The sequence below is a fragment of the Onychomys torridus genome, chromosome 20, assembly GCF_903995425.1.
Source record: "Onychomys torridus chromosome 20, mOncTor1.1, whole genome shotgun sequence".
In the NCBI taxonomy this organism is placed as follows: Eukaryota; Metazoa; Chordata; class Mammalia; order Rodentia; family Cricetidae; genus Onychomys; species Onychomys torridus.
In genome coordinates, this window is record NC_050462.1 from 45,722,661 (window position 1) to 45,740,791 (window position 18,131).

General features: G+C 55.8%; 2 protein-coding genes across 5 annotated transcripts; one reads left to right on the plus strand and one right to left on the minus strand.

Moving 5' to 3' along the window:
* Positions 1–1,089: 1,089 nt before the first annotated feature.
* Positions 1,090–8,916, plus strand: B4galnt1 (beta-1,4-N-acetyl-galactosaminyltransferase 1). 3 transcript variants are annotated; one of them, XM_036169622.1, is made up of 11 exons: positions 1,180–1,530; positions 1,984–2,202; positions 2,750–2,914; positions 3,001–3,107; positions 3,525–3,565; positions 3,706–3,886; positions 6,111–6,209; positions 6,335–6,525; positions 7,155–7,295; positions 7,479–7,719; positions 8,233–8,916. In XM_036169622.1, the coding sequence occupies exons 2-11, from the start codon at positions 1,985–1,987 to the stop codon at positions 8,448–8,450; spliced, it is 1,602 nt and encodes a 533-aa protein (XP_036025515.1). In that variant the 5' UTR covers positions 1,180–1,530; position 1,984; the 3' UTR covers positions 8,451–8,916. The 3 variants fall into 3 exon arrangements, 2 of the variants coding, with proteins under 2 accessions (XP_036025514.1, XP_036025515.1); XM_036169621.1 differs by having other exon boundaries at positions 1,097–2,202; XR_004943268.1 differs by lacking the exons at positions 7,155–7,295; positions 7,479–7,719; positions 8,233–8,916 and having other exon boundaries at positions 1,090–2,202; positions 6,076–6,209; positions 6,335–6,401.
* Positions 8,900–16,845, minus strand: LOC118570899 (solute carrier family 26 member 10). Of its 2 annotated transcripts, XM_036169624.1 has the most exons (18): positions 16,509–16,845; positions 15,929–16,039; positions 14,932–15,089; positions 14,568–14,732; positions 14,238–14,390; positions 13,507–13,589; positions 13,193–13,340; positions 12,977–13,090; positions 11,329–11,406; positions 11,144–11,239; positions 10,609–10,715; positions 10,441–10,510; positions 10,258–10,374; positions 10,133–10,166; positions 9,971–10,053; positions 9,831–9,885; positions 9,613–9,719; positions 8,900–9,158 (listed from the first exon to the last, which is right to left on the minus strand). In XM_036169624.1, the coding sequence occupies exons 1-18, from the start codon at positions 16,831–16,833 to the stop codon at positions 9,120–9,122; spliced, it is 2,043 nt and encodes a 680-aa protein (XP_036025517.1). In that variant the 5' UTR covers positions 16,834–16,845; the 3' UTR covers positions 8,900–9,119. The 2 variants fall into 2 exon arrangements, with proteins under 2 accessions (XP_036025517.1, XP_036025516.1); XM_036169623.1 differs by lacking the exon at positions 14,238–14,390 and having other exon boundaries at positions 16,509–16,562.
* Positions 16,846–18,131: the final 1,286 nt, after the last annotated feature.

Genomic DNA, 18,131 nt, shown 5'->3' on the forward strand with positions numbered 1-18,131 from the left:
AAATGGCCACGAGCTACATTGGCTAGGCAAACCCTACTTCCCGCCTCCGACCAATCAGGGACAAGCGTACATCCTGAGGCACTTCCTGCCTGTGTACCTTTCATCTAGGAATGATCAAACACATCCGGTGCAGTTGGGTAGTCAACCAAACTTGTTTAGGGAAGTGAAAACATGTGGCTTATTATCTTACATGAACGGCAGGCTCTAGCATCTTGGGAAGTATCAGTCCATGGGTGAGGGGCTTACAGGTTAGAGGCATCATTTTGTTTTATGGATCTCTTGAGCACAGTGATTAAAACTCAAAACATAACTTTGGTTCTCACACTAGACCACTATCAAGTATTTTTATATAGGCAGTATGTTGATATTTCCCTTTACCACTTGCTTAGAGGAGGGCTTCCAACTGTTTAAAAAAAAAAAGCCCTTGATTTATTTTAAAGTTTTTGTAAATCTACTTTTGCCCTGGAAATTTTGGTTTAAAATTCCAAAAGGGTGGAATTTCCCTTTTCCCCCAGCAGACGAGTCCCTATCTTCCCCTCCACACACATTGCGAGTGTGGTCGGGACAGGAAACGTCCGTTTGCAACACATTTTTCATCGGTTCTACCCGTTTTTCTATTAAATTTTGATCCCTCTGAGAACCACAGGACTTTAATTCTGGTAGGGTCAGGAGCCCGTCCACCTGTATTTGAAAGGACCACTTCTCGCCTGACCATTTCCCGGGGGGGTCCTCTTCCAGTCTGTACCAAGAAGCAGTTCGTTAGGGGGAAGGAGGCCATGCAGAGCATAACGGCTTACCTCAGTTGATGGCTCGGAATTCGGAGAAGAGGGGCGGAGGGAGGTGACCATCTTTGTTAACTTAGGCAGTGTTTATCTCCGGGGATGTCTTCATCCCATCCTGCCCACTCAAGTTTTCCTTGAGGTTGGAACCCTCTGCCCCACCTCCGGCCTGCTGCACCCAGTTGTTGTCCCTAGGCTACAAAGAGAGCGGAGAGGGAAATGACGGGGGACCGTGAACCGTTACAGAGACATAGCGGTTTGGGGGGCGAAGGGATGAGGGGCAGAGAAAGGGACCTTCCAGGGAGACCTCCTGGCCTGAGCAATCTCCTCCGCGCCCGCCAGAAGGCGCCGCGGCGCTCGCCATCCCCGCGCCGAGCCGGAGCCGGAGCCTCTGCCGCATCCATCCCGGGCGCCGCGCTGCGGTTGTGCGAGCCGGGGCGGGGGCCTGCGCCCTCCGCTGCCCGCGAGCGCCACTCGGTGCCAGCGCTGCCCGGCTTTGTTGCTGGGGCTGGGACGCGGCAGATCTACGATTCAGTTCTCCCCGGCAGGAAACGTCCAGCACCACCCCCACGCCACGGTCTACAAAGCCCCGGAGTCCGCAGGCGGGAGGAGCCGGAGCCCCCAAGCTGTCAGGCTCCAGCCCAGCTCCCGCATCAGGCCGTCCCCGGCCTCATGAGGACCCCCCGGCCGGGGCGGAGAGCCGGGCGCCGCCCGGACCGCGATCTCGCCGCGCCCTTGGAGCGTTAGACAGGTCAGTGCGCTCGAGCGCCTCGCGGCCAAGGTGTAGGCTGGAGCGGCCCCCCGCGGCGCACCGAGGCCACCCCGAGGGTCACCTCGGCCCGGGGCACCCGCAGGCACGGGCGCGATGCCGTGCTTTCCCTGACAGACCAGGTGTGCAGCCGCCTCCTCCGCAGCACCCCCGCCCCGGTAAGGGGGGGTGGAGGTGGGGTCCCCAAGGGCCACGCGCCCAAGGTGTGGCGTGTCACCACGCCGGGCCTCGGGTGTGTTGCGGAAGCTCAGATGTGAGAGAGAGGCGGAAGAAAGGAGGCCCCGGAGACCCCAGCGTAGGGACGGGATGTGCGCCCTGCGGATCGGAAATGGGTGGCCTCGGAAACCTGCGCGACCCTCCGAGGCAGCGGCATCGAGAGCCCCAGCCCTCACCTTCTTTCGGCCCCTGGTCACCTCTCGTCCTCCCCTGTCTCAGGATGCGGCTGGGCCGCCGGGCCCTCTATGCCCTAGTCCTGCTGCTCGCCTGCGCCTCGCTGGGGCTCCTGTACGCCAGCACCCGAGCCGCCCCCAGTCTCCCGAACCCTCTGGCGTTGTGGTCGCCCCCACAAGGTCCCCCGAGGCTCGATCTGCCAAACCTTGCCCCTGAGCCCCGCTACGCGCACATCCCGGTCAGGATCAAGGAGCAAGTGGTGGGGTGAGTGGTGATCGCGGCGAGGTGGCGACAGAGCTGAGCACGCTGGAGGGGGGCTGGGGGGAGGCTGCCTGGGAGCTTTTGTTTCCTCCAGGGCTGGACTCGGATGCTGCTGACTGGTGGGTGCAGCGAAGCGGGAGGTGGAGAAGGTTACCGAGGCTTAAACTAGGGGGAAGGGAAGGGGACAGCAAATCTATCCTCCTTGAACCTTGTCACCGCCATTGGGGTGTGGGAGGACGTTCAGGCAGGGGAGCACCCCAGAGACTGCCTGCTTCTTGATTTAGACTTGAGATTACGGAAGGGTTCCCGAGTGGCGGCTAGGTCTACATCTCAGTAATGGGCCCTACTCCACACCTCTATAAAGCCCAGATATAAGGGATAAGCCGTCTTGTCTGTGGTCCCCGCTCGGGGGCTATTTGAAGAGCAGTGTTTAAGGGGAAGGATTCCACATGGGAAGAGTTGAGGGATCCAAGTGCGGGGGTGCTATGCGTTTTGTGAGGGAAATGGAGCCGGGGAGCTGCAATCTAAAGACCCTTTCTCCTCACTTCAGGCTGCTGGCTCACCACAACTGCAGTTGTGAATCTAGGGGAGGGAGCTTTGCCTTCCCATTCCAGAGACAGGTTCGAGCCGTCGACCTCACGAAAGCCTTTGACACTGAGGAGCTGAGGGCTGTCTCTGACTCCAGGGAGCAGGAATACCAGGCCTTCCTTGCAAGGTGCTAGTGAGAAAGTCTTGGGGGGTGGGGTGGTCGTTAGTGAGATCTCTCCTCCTGATCCCTTTGTCCCCCACTCTCTACTGCAGAAGCCAGTCCCTGGCTGACCAGCTGCTCATAGCCCCGGCCAACTCACCCTTACAGTATCCCCTGCAGGGCGTGGAGGTCCAGCCCCTCAGGAGCATCTTGGTGCCAGGTAGAGAAGGAAGGTCTTAGGGGGTGAGTCGGGCTGGACTAGGCTAGATGGAGAAGAAATGGTGTGTGTGTGTGTGTGTGTGTGTGTGTGTGTGTGTGAAGACCTCCGATAAGGGAGCTCAGGAGGTGGGAGGTGAGGACAGAAAGGAATTGCAGAACACCTGGGATGTTTGTGAAGAGGAATCTCTTCTTTGGTAGCTGAGGCAGGGCTAGTGAGATAGGCAGGGCAAGCCACGGGAGAAATGTCTCTCTGGTGGGAAGGAGTTAAAAAAGCAATCCCTGTAGGGTGTTCTGTACTAGGCCTCCACAGGAGAGGTGGGCATGAAGTTCTGTGCGGACACAGGGTGGGAAGGAGAAAGTAAACCATCAAGAAGGCAAGGCTGCCTGTGTAACCCTAGCTCCCCATCCTTCCTCCCAGGGCTAAGTCTGCAGGAAGCTTCTGCTCAGGAGGTCTATCAGGTGAGAGAAAACAGCGAAGGAAGAGGCCGGGTGGGCATGAAGGGTGGCGGGTCCACCCAGAGAGATTCAGAGATCAAAAGGGCAAGAGGTGGGTAGGTAGGGCGGCCTAACCCTGCTCTCTCTCTCTCCCCCCCTGCCAGGTGAACCTGACTGCTTCCCTAGGCACCTGGGACGTGGCAGGGGAAGTGGCAGGGGTGACTCTCACTGGAGAGGGACAGACAGACCTCACCCTTGCCAGTCCAGGTCTGGATAGACTCAACCGGCAGCTGCAACTGGTCACCTACAGTAGCCGAAGCTATCAGGTCAACACAGCAGACACAGGTGTGAGGCCTGGGTAGGGGCAGGGTAGGCTGAAGGAACAGAAAGAGCCCAGAAAACCTTTAGAGAGCAAATGATAGAGGGTGTGGGAGGCACTCCAGGCAGTGGCTTGAATTGCCAAGACCAGCAGTGACTGTAGCGAGTGGACCTGTGGTGCCAACGGCTGAGAGAAGGAGCCTTTGTGTATCTGGGGCCAAAACAGGCCAGAGGGAAACCAGAGCCCTGGGCGTGTCCCAGCTTCTGCCCATCATTCCACCATTGTGGCTCCAGGAAGTGGCCTGTTGCCGGAGGCAGAGGACTCAGGCACCCCACGATCTATCTCATGCCTTTCAGGAGAGTGAGTGCACTGCCCACAAAGGTTTCTAGCCCAATATTTACTTTGTCAGGCTCTCTCTTCTTGGTTTTCGCCAAAGCTTGTTCTCCTGGAATCTTAGATGGTATTTTAATTTAAAAACAAAACAAAAGCCAGATATCAGGGTGAAAGCTGAAAGATCAGAGAAGCAAAGGACAGGGCATCAGATTCCTGGGGACTGATGTTAGCTCAGTGGTAGAGCGCTTGCCTAGCAAGTGCAAGGCCCTGAGTTCAGTCCTCAGCTCCGAAAAAAAAAATGTATTTATTTATTAAATATACAGTATTCTATCTGTGTGTATGCCTGCACTCCAGAAGAGGGCACCAGATCTCATTAGGTGGTTGTGAGCCACCATGTGGTTGCTGGAATTGAACTCAGGACCTCTAGGAAGAGCAGTCAGTGCTCTTAACCTCTAAGCCATCTCTCCAGCCCTAGCCACTAGTTCTTACCTCTATGATATCCTCAGCCTAAAGAGTGAGTTCCTGTTTCCTCATGCCTTATATACCTTTCTCTGCCCTGCCATCTTACTTCCTGGGATTAAAGGCCTGTGTGCTTCCCAAGCAAAGGCATAAGATCTCAAGCGCTGGGATTAAAGGTGTGTGCCACCACTGCCTGACCTCTGTGTCTAATCTAGTGGCTGGCTCTGTCTTCTGATCCTCAGGCAAGTTTATTAGGGTACACAATATATCACCACATACTTTCCTGTGCCTAAGTTTCCTGTCCTAGGAATTTATGTAATGGAATTATCATGAGGATTAAATGGCTTCATCCTTCATCAATTTAGAACACACTTTCAATTTTTTGTTTGTTTTTAAACCTATCTCCTTTCATGTGCCTCAAACTCACTATTCAGCTGACCTTGACTCCTGGTCCTCAAGCTTCAACTACCTCCCCCCCCCGCCCCCCCTGGTACCAGGATTACAGCTGTGTGCCACCACCTCCAAAGCACAGAGAATTTTACAGCTGCATAGCACAGAGCAAAGTATAGTGGTCCATGCCTGTAATCTTAGTGCTTGGGAAGCCACGGTAGGAGGGAGAACAATTCAAGGGTAGGCTAGGCTACTAATGCCATGTTTGTATGCGTGTAGGAAATGCTTGGTAAAGATTAACTTTTTAAAAATGTTAACTTTTACCTAGACACAATAATGCTCACCTGTAATCCCAGCACTCAGCAATCTGAGGCAGGTAGGAGAATTGCCTCAGGGTTGAAGCCAGCCTGGGCTCTGAAGCAAGTACTAAACCAGCCAGGGCTACATAAGCAAAGCCCAGTCTCAAGAAAACTAAAAGGGAAGAAGAAGAAGACGAAGACGAAGACGAGGAAGAAGAAGAAGAAGGAGAAAAGGAGAAAAGGAGGAGGAGGAGGAGGAGGATGAAGAGGAAGAGGAAGAAGAGGAGGAAGAAGAAGAAGTTGTTCCATTGTCTTTGTCCCACCCCCTAAACTGTCAGTTTCTGGGCAGGAAATGTAGCTCAGTGGGTAGCGTGCTTGTCTAGCATGCACAAGACCATGGGTTCAGTCCTCAGCATGGCACAGAAACAGAACTCTACATGGTGTCTTATTGGGAGACATCTGTAGGTAATAACACCTGTAATCTCATTCGACAGGCAGAGGCAGGAAGTTCAAGGTCATCCTCTGGAAGAAAAATAGGGCTGGGAACAAGAGCTCGGTGGTAGTGCTTTCCGAGCATGCATTAGACTCTAAATTCAATTCCCACCGCCACAAAACAAAAGGTTGTTGTTTTGCAGAAGTCAGAACTCTATGTTCTTGCCCACCAAGGTCTGGAAAGGCAGAATGCAGAATAGGAATTTAAGTCCTGGTCCGCTGAAAAGCGAATGTTCTTCTAGTCTCAAGGGCCCAATTGCACGTCCTTTCTTCCCAGTCCGGTTCTCCACCAAGGGACATGAAGCTGTCTTCACCATCCGCATAAGACACCCTCCCCACCCCCGGCTGTACCCGCCTTCATCTCTATCCCAGGGAGGTGAGGCTCGCGGGATTAGGGAAGTAAAGAAGGGGTTGGCCCTGGGAGGGGCTGCGTTTTCACTTCTCCTCATTTTTTTTCTTTTTTTTTTTCTTTCCGCATCCAACCCTGCGTCTTGCTTTCAGCCCAGTACAACATCAGTGCTCTGGTTACCATAGCCACCAAGACCTTTCTTCGTTATGATCGGCTCCGGGCGCTCATTGCCAGCATCCGACGCTTTTACCCCACGGTCACCATAGTCATCGCCGACGACAGCGACAAACCGGAACGCATTAGCGACCCCCACGTGGAGCACTATCTCATGCCCTTCGGCAAGGTGCGCATCCTGCAGAGCTGAACCCGGGCGCCAGAGGACTCTGGGAAGGGGGCGTGCCCTCAGTCTGGGCAGCTTGCAGGGTAGTGGTTAAGGACCACCGGCCTCAGAAACAAGCGTGTGCCTATTGTAAGGGATCCTGGGATCAGGAATCTTGTCTTATTCATTCTGCGTTCTTGAAATGGAGCTTCATACCTATAAAAATAGAACGATCGAAGGAGGCACGCAGGAATTAAATGCATTTCAAGACCCTCCCCCAAAAGATTCAAGATCTTTAGGAAGAGGGGTGGGAACCTGCGGATTTTTTTTAAAAACCTAGTTTCCGGTCACCCGAAAGCATTCAAAAGTCTGGAGAGGAGGCGGGCGGTGGTGGCGCACGCCTTTAATCTCAAGCACTCGGGAGGCAGAGCCAGGCAGATTCCTGCGAGTTTGAGGCCAGCCTGGGCTACAGAGTGGAATCCAGGACAGACACCAAACTACACAGAGAAACCCTGTCTCGAAACATCCCCTTCCCCCTCCCCCACAAAAAAGCTAGAGGGGCACGGGCTGTTTAGACGGTCAGGGAAGAGGGAGAGAGACGGCAGAGTTTTCCTGCTTCTACAGACTCCCCAACCATAATCCAACTCTTCTAGGGTTGGTTCGCAGGTCGGAACCTGGCGGTGTCCCAAGTAACCACCAAATACGTGCTGTGGGTGGACGACGACTTTGTCTTCACGGCGCGCACGCGGCTGGAGAAGCTTGTGGACGTGCTGGAGAGGACGCCCCTGGACCTGGTAGGGAGGGAGGGGCGCGGCAGGTGGGGCGGGACAGCGGCGGGTTCTCGGGTGAAGGGGGATGGTCCTGGGTCCTGGGGTGCGGGAGCATGTAGGGCGAGGGTGGGGCAGGGGGCGCAGACCGGAAGCACCCGGCTCCTCGGCGACCTAACCTTAACCGGAGCATCCTCTCACTCCCGGCAGGTTGGGGGCGCCGTGCGGGAGATCTCGGGCTTCTCTACCACCTACCGGCAGCTGCTGAGTGTGGAGCCGGGCGCCCCAGGCCTTGGGGACTGCCTCCGGCAAAAGCGCGGTTTCCACCACGAGCTCGTGGGCTTCCCAAGCTGCGTGGTCACCGACGGCGTGGTCAACTTCTTCCTGGCGCGCACAGATAAAGTGCGCGAGGTGGGCTTTGACCCGCGCCTCAGCCGGGTGGCACATCTGGGTGAGTGGCGCCCCCTCCTGGCCAGGCCTGGGGAGGACCTGGCGCGGCTCTGGGCGGGGCGCGAGGCGGCCACTCCGCAGCACCTGCCCACCGTCCCCCCTCCCACTGGATGCTAGGGCCGTTCTGGGGGGGACTGGGGTGTTACCGAGGTCTGCATCTGAGCTAAAAACAAAAAAAAATCAAAAACCCGAAACCTCCACTCTCTTCTGCCTGACATCGCGTTTACGCCTCAGACGCCTCAGACGGCACAGCTGCAGGTCGGCCTGGAGCTCCCCTCCACTGCCAAGGTCACCCTGACCTGCCAGCTGCGTCCCCAGGTTCAGACCTGCTCAGAGGAGGGAGTCTGGTGTTTATGGAAATGAGCGCCCCTATACAAGTGACCTTCGCGACCGAGTTTTTGCACAGCCGCCCTCCGAGTCCTAGACTTCAGTTCTCCCCCCCCCACACACCCCCGGAACTGGCCTTTGCCGCCCTCTGGAGCCTTAACCGTGTGCTCTCCCACCCTCACCCCAGAATTCTTCCTGGACGGACTTGGTTCCCTTCGTGTTGGCTCCTGCTCTGATGTGGTTGTGGACCACGCTTCGAAGGTGAAGCTGCCGTGGATATCCAAGGACGCAGGGGCTGAAACGTATGCCCGCTACCGTTACCCGGGATCCCTGGACCAAAGCCAGGTGGCCAAACATCGTCTGCTCTTCTTTAAACACCGGCTTCAGTGCATGACCGCCGAGTGATGGCTGACTGGGGCCTTCCCACTGTCAGGCTGGGCCTGCTTCCTTGTCCCTGCCAGGACATTTCCGGCAACCCCTGACCCCTGACCCTCTCTTTCTACCAACCTGATCCCTAACAGGGGCTTGTCCTGGTGACAGCCCTTCCTCTCTGTGAGTGACCGGAGGCCCTGATGGAGCCATAACCTCCCCCACAGCCAGTGCCAAGTCCCCCCCCCCAACCCCATTCCTATGAGGCAGGAAATAGTGGGGGGGGATTTACTTTCCAAGTGCCAAAGAGCCCAGAAGGACTCTAAGACCCTCAAGTGGAAACACTCTCACCTCCTGAGGGGGCAGGGAAACTCCCAATGTGCAACCCCACCCCAGCTCCGGATCCAGCACCGTGTGGTCCCGCTTCAACACACCCCCACAGAAAGCGCTGTGGCTGGAGTTCTGTGGAGCTGGTGAACACACGGTGAAAGCCATTTTTTTATTTGTGTCTCTGCTGTCCTTTGGGAACGGTGGGGCTGGGGGGGGGGGGGCTGGCGAGGTCCATGTGCAGACAACTAGACCCATTTCATGGGCTGCACAGAGTCTCAGCTTCATTTTATTGGTTGCATTTGGCAGGAGGCTCAAGGGCCGTGGCCTTCCTCACACACATACTGTTGGGGCCTCTCACACTCCAGGTGACCTTGGTCAGACCCATACTGTGCAGATCTTTGGGCCAGCGGGCTTCTGGGGAAGAAAAGGACAGTTCAGGAATGTTAGGTTACCACCATCCATATCCGACACTTGGTGCTCTGGGAGCAACATATCAGCCCTGGGGAGACCTTAGTGCAGGTCTTTGCTGTTGAAGGGTGGTCCACACGCACTAACTTGTGTGTTTGTTTGTTTCCTTGTGTGTTTGTTTCAAGACAGGGTCTTTCTGTGTATCTCAGGCTGTTCTGGAACTCCCTATGTAGACCAGGCTGGCCTCAAACTCGTAGAAATCCTCCTGCCTCTGCCTCCCATGTGCTGGGGGATTAAGGCTGTGCCCACCCCCCCTTCAGCTGACTAGTTAGTTTCCCCCTACTTCCCTCTTGATCTTCCCAGTCCCTTCTCCCAATCCCTCTTCCCAGATTTTCATCTATTCCTCTTTACCCTGGTCCAGCACCTCCTGGCTCCTGCCCTTGAGGCTACTAGCCCTTACCAGTCTCTCCAGCGCATGAGCGGCTGCATCCTGGACACTCACAAAGAGTTGTTCTGGAGTCATTCTATCCAGGAGTCCAGCCCGGGTCAAGGTCTCCAGCACCAAGGCTGTGTGTGAAAGGTGTCAGGTGCTGGGGGCCCCCCAATCCCTCCCACAAGTGTCCAGTCACAATCCCCCCCCCCACTCCGTACCCCCCCCCCATTCTTCACACCACACACCATTACACTGGGCCAGGAGGAGACAGATCCCGGCATCCTGGCATCGCCTGGTGAGCTGCAGGAACCAGACAGAGGGGTTAAACCCAAATCAAGGGGGTGGGATGACAAGGAGTTTTTCCTTGGCTTCCCTGCGCCCTCACCTGTATCACTTCCCTGGCCCCTGCAGCATCTGCAAAGCTGATGCCGCTGAAGTCTAGGATCACCACCCTGATGGGCTCAGCACCTAAGATGGGAGAAGGTGGGAGTACCCAGACGCCTCCGTGGTTCACAGCCAAATCTCCCTCTCTGTCATCCCGACTCACCTTTGTCAGGTAGACCACCCAGCTTTGGAGACCACTATAAAGAGAGCAAAACAATGTCGCACCTCCAGATCACAGGCCTCCCAATCCCAGAGGGCCACTCACTCCTCCTTGACCAAAATCCTCACCTGGCTTCTTTCTCCAAACCCCAGATGCCACTCCAAGGTGTGGCGGAACTGCCCACGGGTCGCAAAGTAGAGTGGCGTGGGATAGCTCAGGATACAGAGACCCGGAACCTGGAGGAGCTAAAGGGAAAGAGAGTCAGAGACGTCCTGTCAAACCACCCCCTCCTTTGGCTGCTGCCCACCCACCTTGTGGCTCTCTCTGAGTGGCCTGTAGAGCTCGGTCCCCTCAGCCAATCCAAGTGCCAGGCACTGAACCCTAGGGAAGAAACTGGGGTCAAATACCGAGCCTAGCCTGGCCTGGCTGTAGTCACCCCCAAAGTATCTCATTTCAACCCTACCCATCTCTATGCTCACCTCTGAGTTCGGCAGACCACCGTCATCATAGAGACGATCACACCCACAGCCAGGCCCAGGTCCACATTCAGGGTCACTACTGCCACCCATGTGACCATCCACACAGCCTGAAGGACATAGATAGGGGTGGATTCCCAGGAGAAACACAGGTTCAAGGACAAATATGAGTAAGGATGACCCAGGAGAGAGGGGAGGGCTTATTTCAGAGTGCACACACCAACTATAATAATGTCAGATCCTGTGTAGGTTGGGGGGTCTGGACTGAGGGTGAAGTTCAGTGGTAGGGAACTCTGCTAATATTCATGGGGTTCTGGGTTCAATCTTCATAACCACCAAAAAAAAAATGCCCCAAATACACACTTGGGTCCGTTGAGCTCAAACCCGACCCTTCCCCTTTTCTCTGGCATACGCATGAGGTCTGTGTGTTGGAGGTTGTGTGGATTAAAGAACTTAGGACCAGAATGATCAGCTTTGGTCCAGGGCAGAAGCCAGGGATGCTGGGGAGTGGCAACCTGGGGTCAGTGTCATTTCTCACAAAGTCCACACGGCTGATGTGCCACAGCTGTGGCAGTTCCTGCATCTGGAAGAACATCTGGCGCATGCTGGAGATGTTGATGCAAGCCAGGACAGCCTTGAGACAGAGAAGAACGGGCCTTTGTCCAAAGGCTCTGGGAGCCAGCCAGTTCCACTCAAGCACACAGCGCCTCTTCTGCTCCCTACCTTGGGCAGATAGTAGAAGAAGGGCCCCAGCCACAGAAGCACAGAGAGAACCACTATGCAGGAGAAGAGGCCGGCCAGCTGCAGGGAAGGAAAGACGGACAAGGGGGAGGAAGAACCTCTTCCACCCCCACCCGTGGGAGCTGGTCTCTCTGCTCAGCCTGTCCCATCTTCAGAAGTCTCCCTCCTCCCAAACCTTTGGCACATACATGCCCTGCTCACCCACTTCTTGACCTTCTGCCAGTCACACTTAGCCCTGCCCCCAGTTAAATCTCTTTCAGAGATGTATGCAGGTCAACCTCGATATTGTAACCCATCTCCATCTTTTTATTTATTTATTTATTTATTTATTTGTTTGTTTGTTTGTTTACTATGTATACAGAAGAGGGCACCAGATCTCATTACAGATAAGCCACCATTCGGTTGCTGGGAATTGAACTCAGGACCTCTGGAGGAGCAGTTGGTGCTCTTAACCTCTGAGCCATCTCTCTAGCCCCCCCATCTCCATCTTAAAAGATCATCTTGGTGCTGATGGCGTAACAAGCAGGCTAGCCATCTGCTTAGGGTACCAGCAAAGTAAGGAAAACACAAAATACTGGGGGAGATTGAGGTGTAATTATTTTTTAGAGGTTCTTATGGAAAAGGTCAGCATTTTATCGTGTGTGTGTGTGTGTGTGTGTGTGTGTGTGTGTGTGTGTGTGTGTGCAGCAGAGTATGTGCAGAGACGGCACACCCCTGTCCCGGTTCTTGTAGAATTTGACCCTGGGAGTCTTCCTCTGTCACACTGAGGCAGGGTCTCTCAGTTGAACCCAGATCTCACTGTTATAGGGTAGCCTAGTCCCCTTGCTCCAGGGCACCCCATCCCCCATCTCTGTCTTCAAGACAGGTTGCCATACCCATGGAGCTGGGATTTGAACTCCTGTCCTCACGCGTGGGCAGCAAGCACTTTATCCACTGAACCATCTGCCCAGCACAGCTGTCTTGTTTTGAAACAGTCTCTATGTACTCTAGACAGCCTTGAACCCCAGATTCCCCCTGCTTCAGTCAGCCTAGAATTCTGGGTATGTAATACAACATTCAGCTATTACATATGTGTGTGTTTTTTAAAAGAATTTTGGTATGTACACAGAGTTCTGCCTGCAAGTATACCTGTAGGCCAGAAGAGGGCACCAGATCTCATTACAGGTGGTTGTGAGCCACCATGTGGGTGCTGGGAATTGAACTCAGGACCTCTGCAAGAGCAGCCAGTGCTCTTGACCACTGAGCCACCTCTCCAGACCATATATTGGGTTTTTTCGAGACAGGGTTTCTCTGTGTAACAGCTCTGGACTAGGCTGGCCTAGAACTCACAGAGATCCGCCTGCCTCTGCCTCCCAAGTACTGGGATCAAAGGTGTGTGCTACCACCGCAGGGCATGTTATTTGTATTTTTAGTTCATCTGAGGCACCACAGCTTTAGTCAGTGCTTACAGCCTACAGAGGTCCTTGCGGAGCTTCATTATTGCCTAATCCTGCTCCTTATAATCCCTTCTCTTGTTCCCATCCTCTAATATATAGATGCTATTGGGGTATCTGCCTGTGTTCCCCTCCTCTGTTGCCAACCCCTGCCTGAGTACCCCATCTCTTCTCCTCACCCAAGGACTCTCTCTTACCTGTGTGTTCCCACCAGCATCCACCAATAAGCTGGTTGTAGCCAGTGTGGCCGAGTTGGGAAAACAAGAGAAGAGAGAAGAGATGAGGTTGGAGACACCATGGGCCAGGAGTTCCTAGAAGGATTCAATGGGGTGAAGAGGAGGAAGACACAGGCACGGGAGAGTGAGGCTCAGGGGTCCCTCTGGGAAAGGCTGGCATCCGCCATTGAGTCACACCTGGTTGGGGTCAATGGTGTAGCCGTACTTGTCTGCATAGATGGAGGCCAGGGAGGTGGACACGGCAAAGGTAACCAACGCGATGGGCAGCGAGTCGGCCAGTATCCTGGGCAGCTCATCCAGGGTGGGCAAGAGGGGTTGGGGAAATCTAGAGAGGGAAGGATCCAGGGTAAGGATGGGCTGGGTGCTCTGGGGAAACTGAGCGGAAAGGGCAGATAGGATGGGTCAGGACCAGGGCGCATGCGTGCGCGCGCGGGGGAGCGGGGGCTTCTTCGGGAGAGGAAGGAGAAGGAAGACCGTCTTCTCTCTCTTACCCTCCAGGCAATAGTCCCACCACCTGGACATTGTATCTTGTGTCCAGGGACGAGGCAAAGCACAGCACAGTGGCCAGAAGCACCTGAGGGAAATAGCAAATTGGGGCCCAGAAAGAGATGGGGGCTTGTGGGAGAGTCTAGAAGAGGCTCAAGGGAAAACGAGAATCCCAGTGTGGGGTTGGGTGGTCTCGGCAGGTGAGTCCACAGAGTGTTTGGAATGGATGCCTAACAACTATGTCTCACCTACAGTGAAGGAAGGGGCAGAGTGTTTGCCTGGAGGGAGAGAGACAGACAGACAGACAGACAGAGGATCTAGGAGGAGGTCCTTTGGGAATGATGGACACAAAAGATACACTTGAGCCATTCTGAGCGGAGAAGCTGGACTGTATCTAAGCACGTCTGAATTACCTGTGGAAAGCTCTGACATTTATTTACACAGGAAGTTGTTACCAGGGCGGGCAGTGAAAGGAAGATACAGCGGATTACGGTAGAGGCCCGGGAGCAATGGAAAGAAAGGAGGCAGCCCGGCCCGGGAAGTGGGACAGGACAGGTGGGCGGTTCTGGTGGGTCGATTGCTCTGGAAGAAGCTTGGAGAAGTACAGGTGACCACGAGACATCTCGCTTGTGACTCCTGTGCATTCCACCAGGGGGCATTCTACAAGGATCCAGTAGCCTCTAGATCCTTCTGGATGGGTAAGATGGGGGGGTTGGGGACCTAGGGTGGCCCTCACCATGACAACTTCTCCTGGGATCGGAGTGGGTAACCTGTCCCGGAATCGCACGTTCAGCTCCTTGACCGGCACTAGCAAGGCCAGGCTGAGCGCTGAGATGGTCAGTTCCGCAGGACTGCTCCGGGCCAGTGCCGTGAGCACCGCAGCCAGCGTCTGCAGGCAGGCGGGGACCGACCCCGCGGGACTCAACACCGACCCACCAGACCCGAGCAAAGCTTGCACCCCTTCCCCGCTGCACGCCATCCGCCTCCCCTCCGCCCCTCCCCTTCCGAGTTATCCTTTCCCCGTGACTTCTAGAAACCTCTTTTTTTTTTTCCCCCCCACTCCCACCTTGAAGAGAGAAAAGCAGCCAATCTGGCGTGGGAGAGACAATCCCAAGAGGCTGGGCAGCTGCGACACCAGCACGTGCAGCGCGGCCCCGCTGGTCAGCGCCTTGACCACAGGCTCCGATAAAAAGGTGGACAGGACTCCGAGCTGCAGCGCGAACATGGCCAGCTGCAGAGAAGGCGGAGGGGGGTGGGTGTGGTGTGCGATCGCCCACAGACCAGCCAGCTTCCCCACCGCACAGCTGCAGCTCGGGACCTGCCGCCGAGGCGTGTTCCTACCCTCACCACCCCGCCCAGCCTCAGGCCCAATCGTTCTGGTCCTCTCCGGTGGATCCATCCCCTAGGGTCAGCCCTGGGTCCTCCCTTACCATCAGCGCCCCACTCCCGAAGGCCACCGCCGCTGCCGCCCCAACTCTCCGAGCTTCCAGTTGCTCCCTTTCAACGCTACTGAGGTTCCCCGCCAGGGGTTCGGGCACCAGCCGCTCCACCACGGAGCCGGTCATGAGGCTGAGGACTGCGAAAGTTCCTGCAGCCGTGGGCCAAACGCAGAGGTTAGCAGCCGCGCAGCCTGGGCCACAGCAGCAGCCCGGACGCCCGCAGTGTTCGAGCCTCGGGTGCTGATCCACCCTCTTCGAAGCTAGCTGCCTACACGTGAAGAGCTTGGGGTCATGGGATGGTGCTGCAGCCGAGAACCCATGGGCAGGGAGGAAAAGAGTCAGCCCCCTAGCAAAGTGCCCCCTCCACAGACTCTCAGCCGACTATGCGCCTCTTCTTTCCCTTCCAAACCAAATTTAAGCAAATTTCACAGGGGACGAGGAGATCTGTGTAAACTCCCGCCTCTGTGTCTACTTTAGCGAGCCTTGGGGCGGGAGTGGGGGGAGTGGGTTATAGAGTTCTGTGCAAAGAGGGTGGGAATGGGTTGGGGATATCCTGAGAGGTAGCAAGTAGGTGAGGGACTGTGGCAGAGGGGAACAGAGAAGCAGAGCTTTCAAGTAGCAGCCTTCAATACCCGGCAAGAGGGAGGCAGAGGCAGACAGATCTCTGAGTTGGACTGGAGATCACCGGGCCTATGGGGTAGCCTCAGACTAGCTAAGACTGCTATACAGTGAGACTCTATTTCCCCACCCTCAAAAGCCTCAAACCCCCGAGTATTTTCTTTCTTTTTGTTTGTTTTTTCGAGACAGGGTTTCTCTGTGTAGTTTTGGAGCCTGTCCTGGATCTCGCTCTGTAGACCAGGCTGGCCTCGAACTCACAGAGATCTGCCTGGCTCTGCCTCCCGAGTGCTGGGATTAAAGGTGTGCGCTACCGCTGCCCAGCTGACTATTTTCATCCTAAAGAGAAGTCATGGGCAGTCTGGCTGCTCACCAGTGGACAGGTGTCTCCCGGTACCCAGCAAACTGTAGATAAGAACCGGAAAGAAAGAAGTGTAGAGTCCGAAGACCGGGGGCACCGAGGTCAGGAGGGCAAAGGCCATGCCTAGGAGGAAGTAGAAGGAAAGGCATGTGTGTGTGTGGTGGTGGTGGTGGGGAGTTATAGCCTCCAGGTACTGCCCTTTACCACACACTTGGGCCGGCATCAGGGACTATAAATCTGAGGGAACAGAGAGGTTAATGGGCCTCAGTGGGAGGTCGTGAGGCTGACGAGGTCACAGATCCTTGCCCACGTCCTGGGTGGCAGGTTTTGTGCCTCTCTTCAATTCCCTGAGGTGGAACAGAGTCCTAGATGTCTCACAGGATTGCACAAAGGAGGAGGAATGGGGGGTGGGGAACATGATGGAGCCCCACAGTCCTCCCAAACTGAGCCTCAAATTCCCCCTCTCTGACCGGGCAGGGACACTAACCCACCTCCTTAATGCTCAATTCTCAGCTCGGGGGGGTGGGGGGGCTCCTCCCTGGAAACCTCCCATAGCTTGGGACCCCAACAGGCCGTAGCTGGGGCCTCTCACCCTGGGGCACGTGCACAACGCCCACCGTCACTCCGGCCACAGCATCTCCTAGAAGCCAGGCTCGCCAGCGGTAGTGGGGCAGCCAGCGCAGCGGGGGCACCCGTGCCAGCAGCACGCGCCACGCCCCTGGCCCAGAACAGAAGCAGGCTCGCCTCCTCCACAGCCTGCAGGGCTCCGCTGGTAGCTCCGGTTCCTCTGCGCCCCCGAAAAGCTCTTGGAACCGAGCGTGGGTGAGAGGTTCCCTGTACCTAGAGCTCAGCGGAGACTTCAGCTCAGAAACCTCTTCCAGACCTGAGCAGGTCCCAGAGACGAGTGGCCCACTCATTTTTGTCCTTGGCCCCCTGCAGTATCTCTCGGTCTTAAATACCCCTCTGTCCCCCCACCCTCCACCCCCCCTAGTTCTGAGCCCGCCTCCATAAAGCAGGGTCCAATCCGGACCTGTGGGGAGTACTCTCTAGAGTACCTCCTTGGGTCAGGCTTGGGTGGAAAAAGTCCCTGTTAGGCGCCTCCTCAGACATCCTTAGCCGGATCTGACTGCCTGGAAGCCTGGGGGCGTGCTGTTAGGAATGGTAGAGAGATAAGAGACCCACAACCACTTCCAGGGATCCTCACCTCTTCATGGGGGGGGGGGGCTTTCCTCATTTACACTTGGAGCAACGACAGCTGGTTTCGTTGGGTCAGTGGTCTTTCCCTGCAATAAATACTCCCACCACTGGGGTTCAGAGCTCATTGCCAGTTGGGATTCCCCACCCAAATCCCAGTCCCCATATGGCAAGCTTACCCCCCAAAAAGTGTCTTATAACAAGAAAACAGTCTTATAAGCTAATACACAGTGAGCAAGGACAGGGACAGAGAACTACCCACCTCTCTGCTGGGTAGGGGTGGCTGCGCCTGACTTAGGGGAAATATTGAACTAATTTGAAATTTTTATTTTATAGGAGCCGCAAAGCCCTGCAATCCTGTTCCTTACATCCAGTTTTCTTCTCAAAGTAGGCATTCAGCAGTACACGTTTAGACTAAGGGCATGACACTTGCCACTGCTGTGGCTGCCTTGGCTGCCCCATTACGGCCGGCATTGGTGGGTCTGGCTGCCCCAGGGGCACAAAGGGGCCACCCACCCATCTCATGCACCTGTGGTCCCCTGCTGTTTGCTGTTAGCCCCTCTTCCATTCAAAGACTCTTTAGCACCCCCTCCCATCACTCTCTGGTTCCCTGGTCCCTGACCCCAAAGCCCAGGGTGGGGTACAGAGAGGGTGGGCCTCTCCTCTTCAATTCCTCCCATTGTTGCCCAGAAATCTTATCTGGGCCTTACGTCCTGTCCCCCCCCTTGTGGATCCCTCCCCCTCATTGTCAGCCAAAGGGACCTGGGGCCCGTGGGGAGGCTCCAGCATCTCCACACCCTCCCACCCCAGCTGTCTATTGTCTGCTGAGGAAGCCCCAGTCCACGTGACTGGGCCCAGGGGACTGCTGGACACAGTGGACACGCAGACACATAGGGACCCAGAGGCCATCTGGGTCTCTGTACACTTGGCTGTCCCCGTCCCAGGGGCCATGCCAGGAGTTGGGGGGGGTGAAGACTTCTTCAGCGCTCCACTCTTAGGTCTGGGTTTAAAGAAGCCACTC

Coding starts and splice junctions, on each gene's coding strand:
- LOC118570899 (XM_036169624.1), bottom strand. CDS start 16,833: ATGAGTGGGCCACTCGTCTCTGGGACCTGCTCAGGTCTGGAAGAGGTT. Junction 15,090..15,928: donor CGGGAGACACCTGTCCACTG/GTGAGCAGCCAG, acceptor CCACGGCTGCAG/GAACTTTCGCAGTCCTCAGC. Junction 13,091..13,192: donor ACACCATTGACCCCAACCAG/GTGTGACTCAAT, acceptor GAATCCTTCTAG/GAACTCCTGGCCCATGGTGT.
- B4galnt1 (XM_036169621.1), top strand. CDS start 1,877: ATGGGTGGCCTCGGAAACCTGCGCGACCCTCCGAGGCAGCGGCATCGA. Junction 2,203..2,749: donor ATCAAGGAGCAAGTGGTGGG/GTGAGTGGTGAT, acceptor TCCTCACTTCAG/GCTGCTGGCTCACCACAACT. Junction 3,566..3,705: donor CTGCTCAGGAGGTCTATCAG/GTGAGAGAAAAC, acceptor CCCCCCTGCCAG/GTGAACCTGACTGCTTCCCT.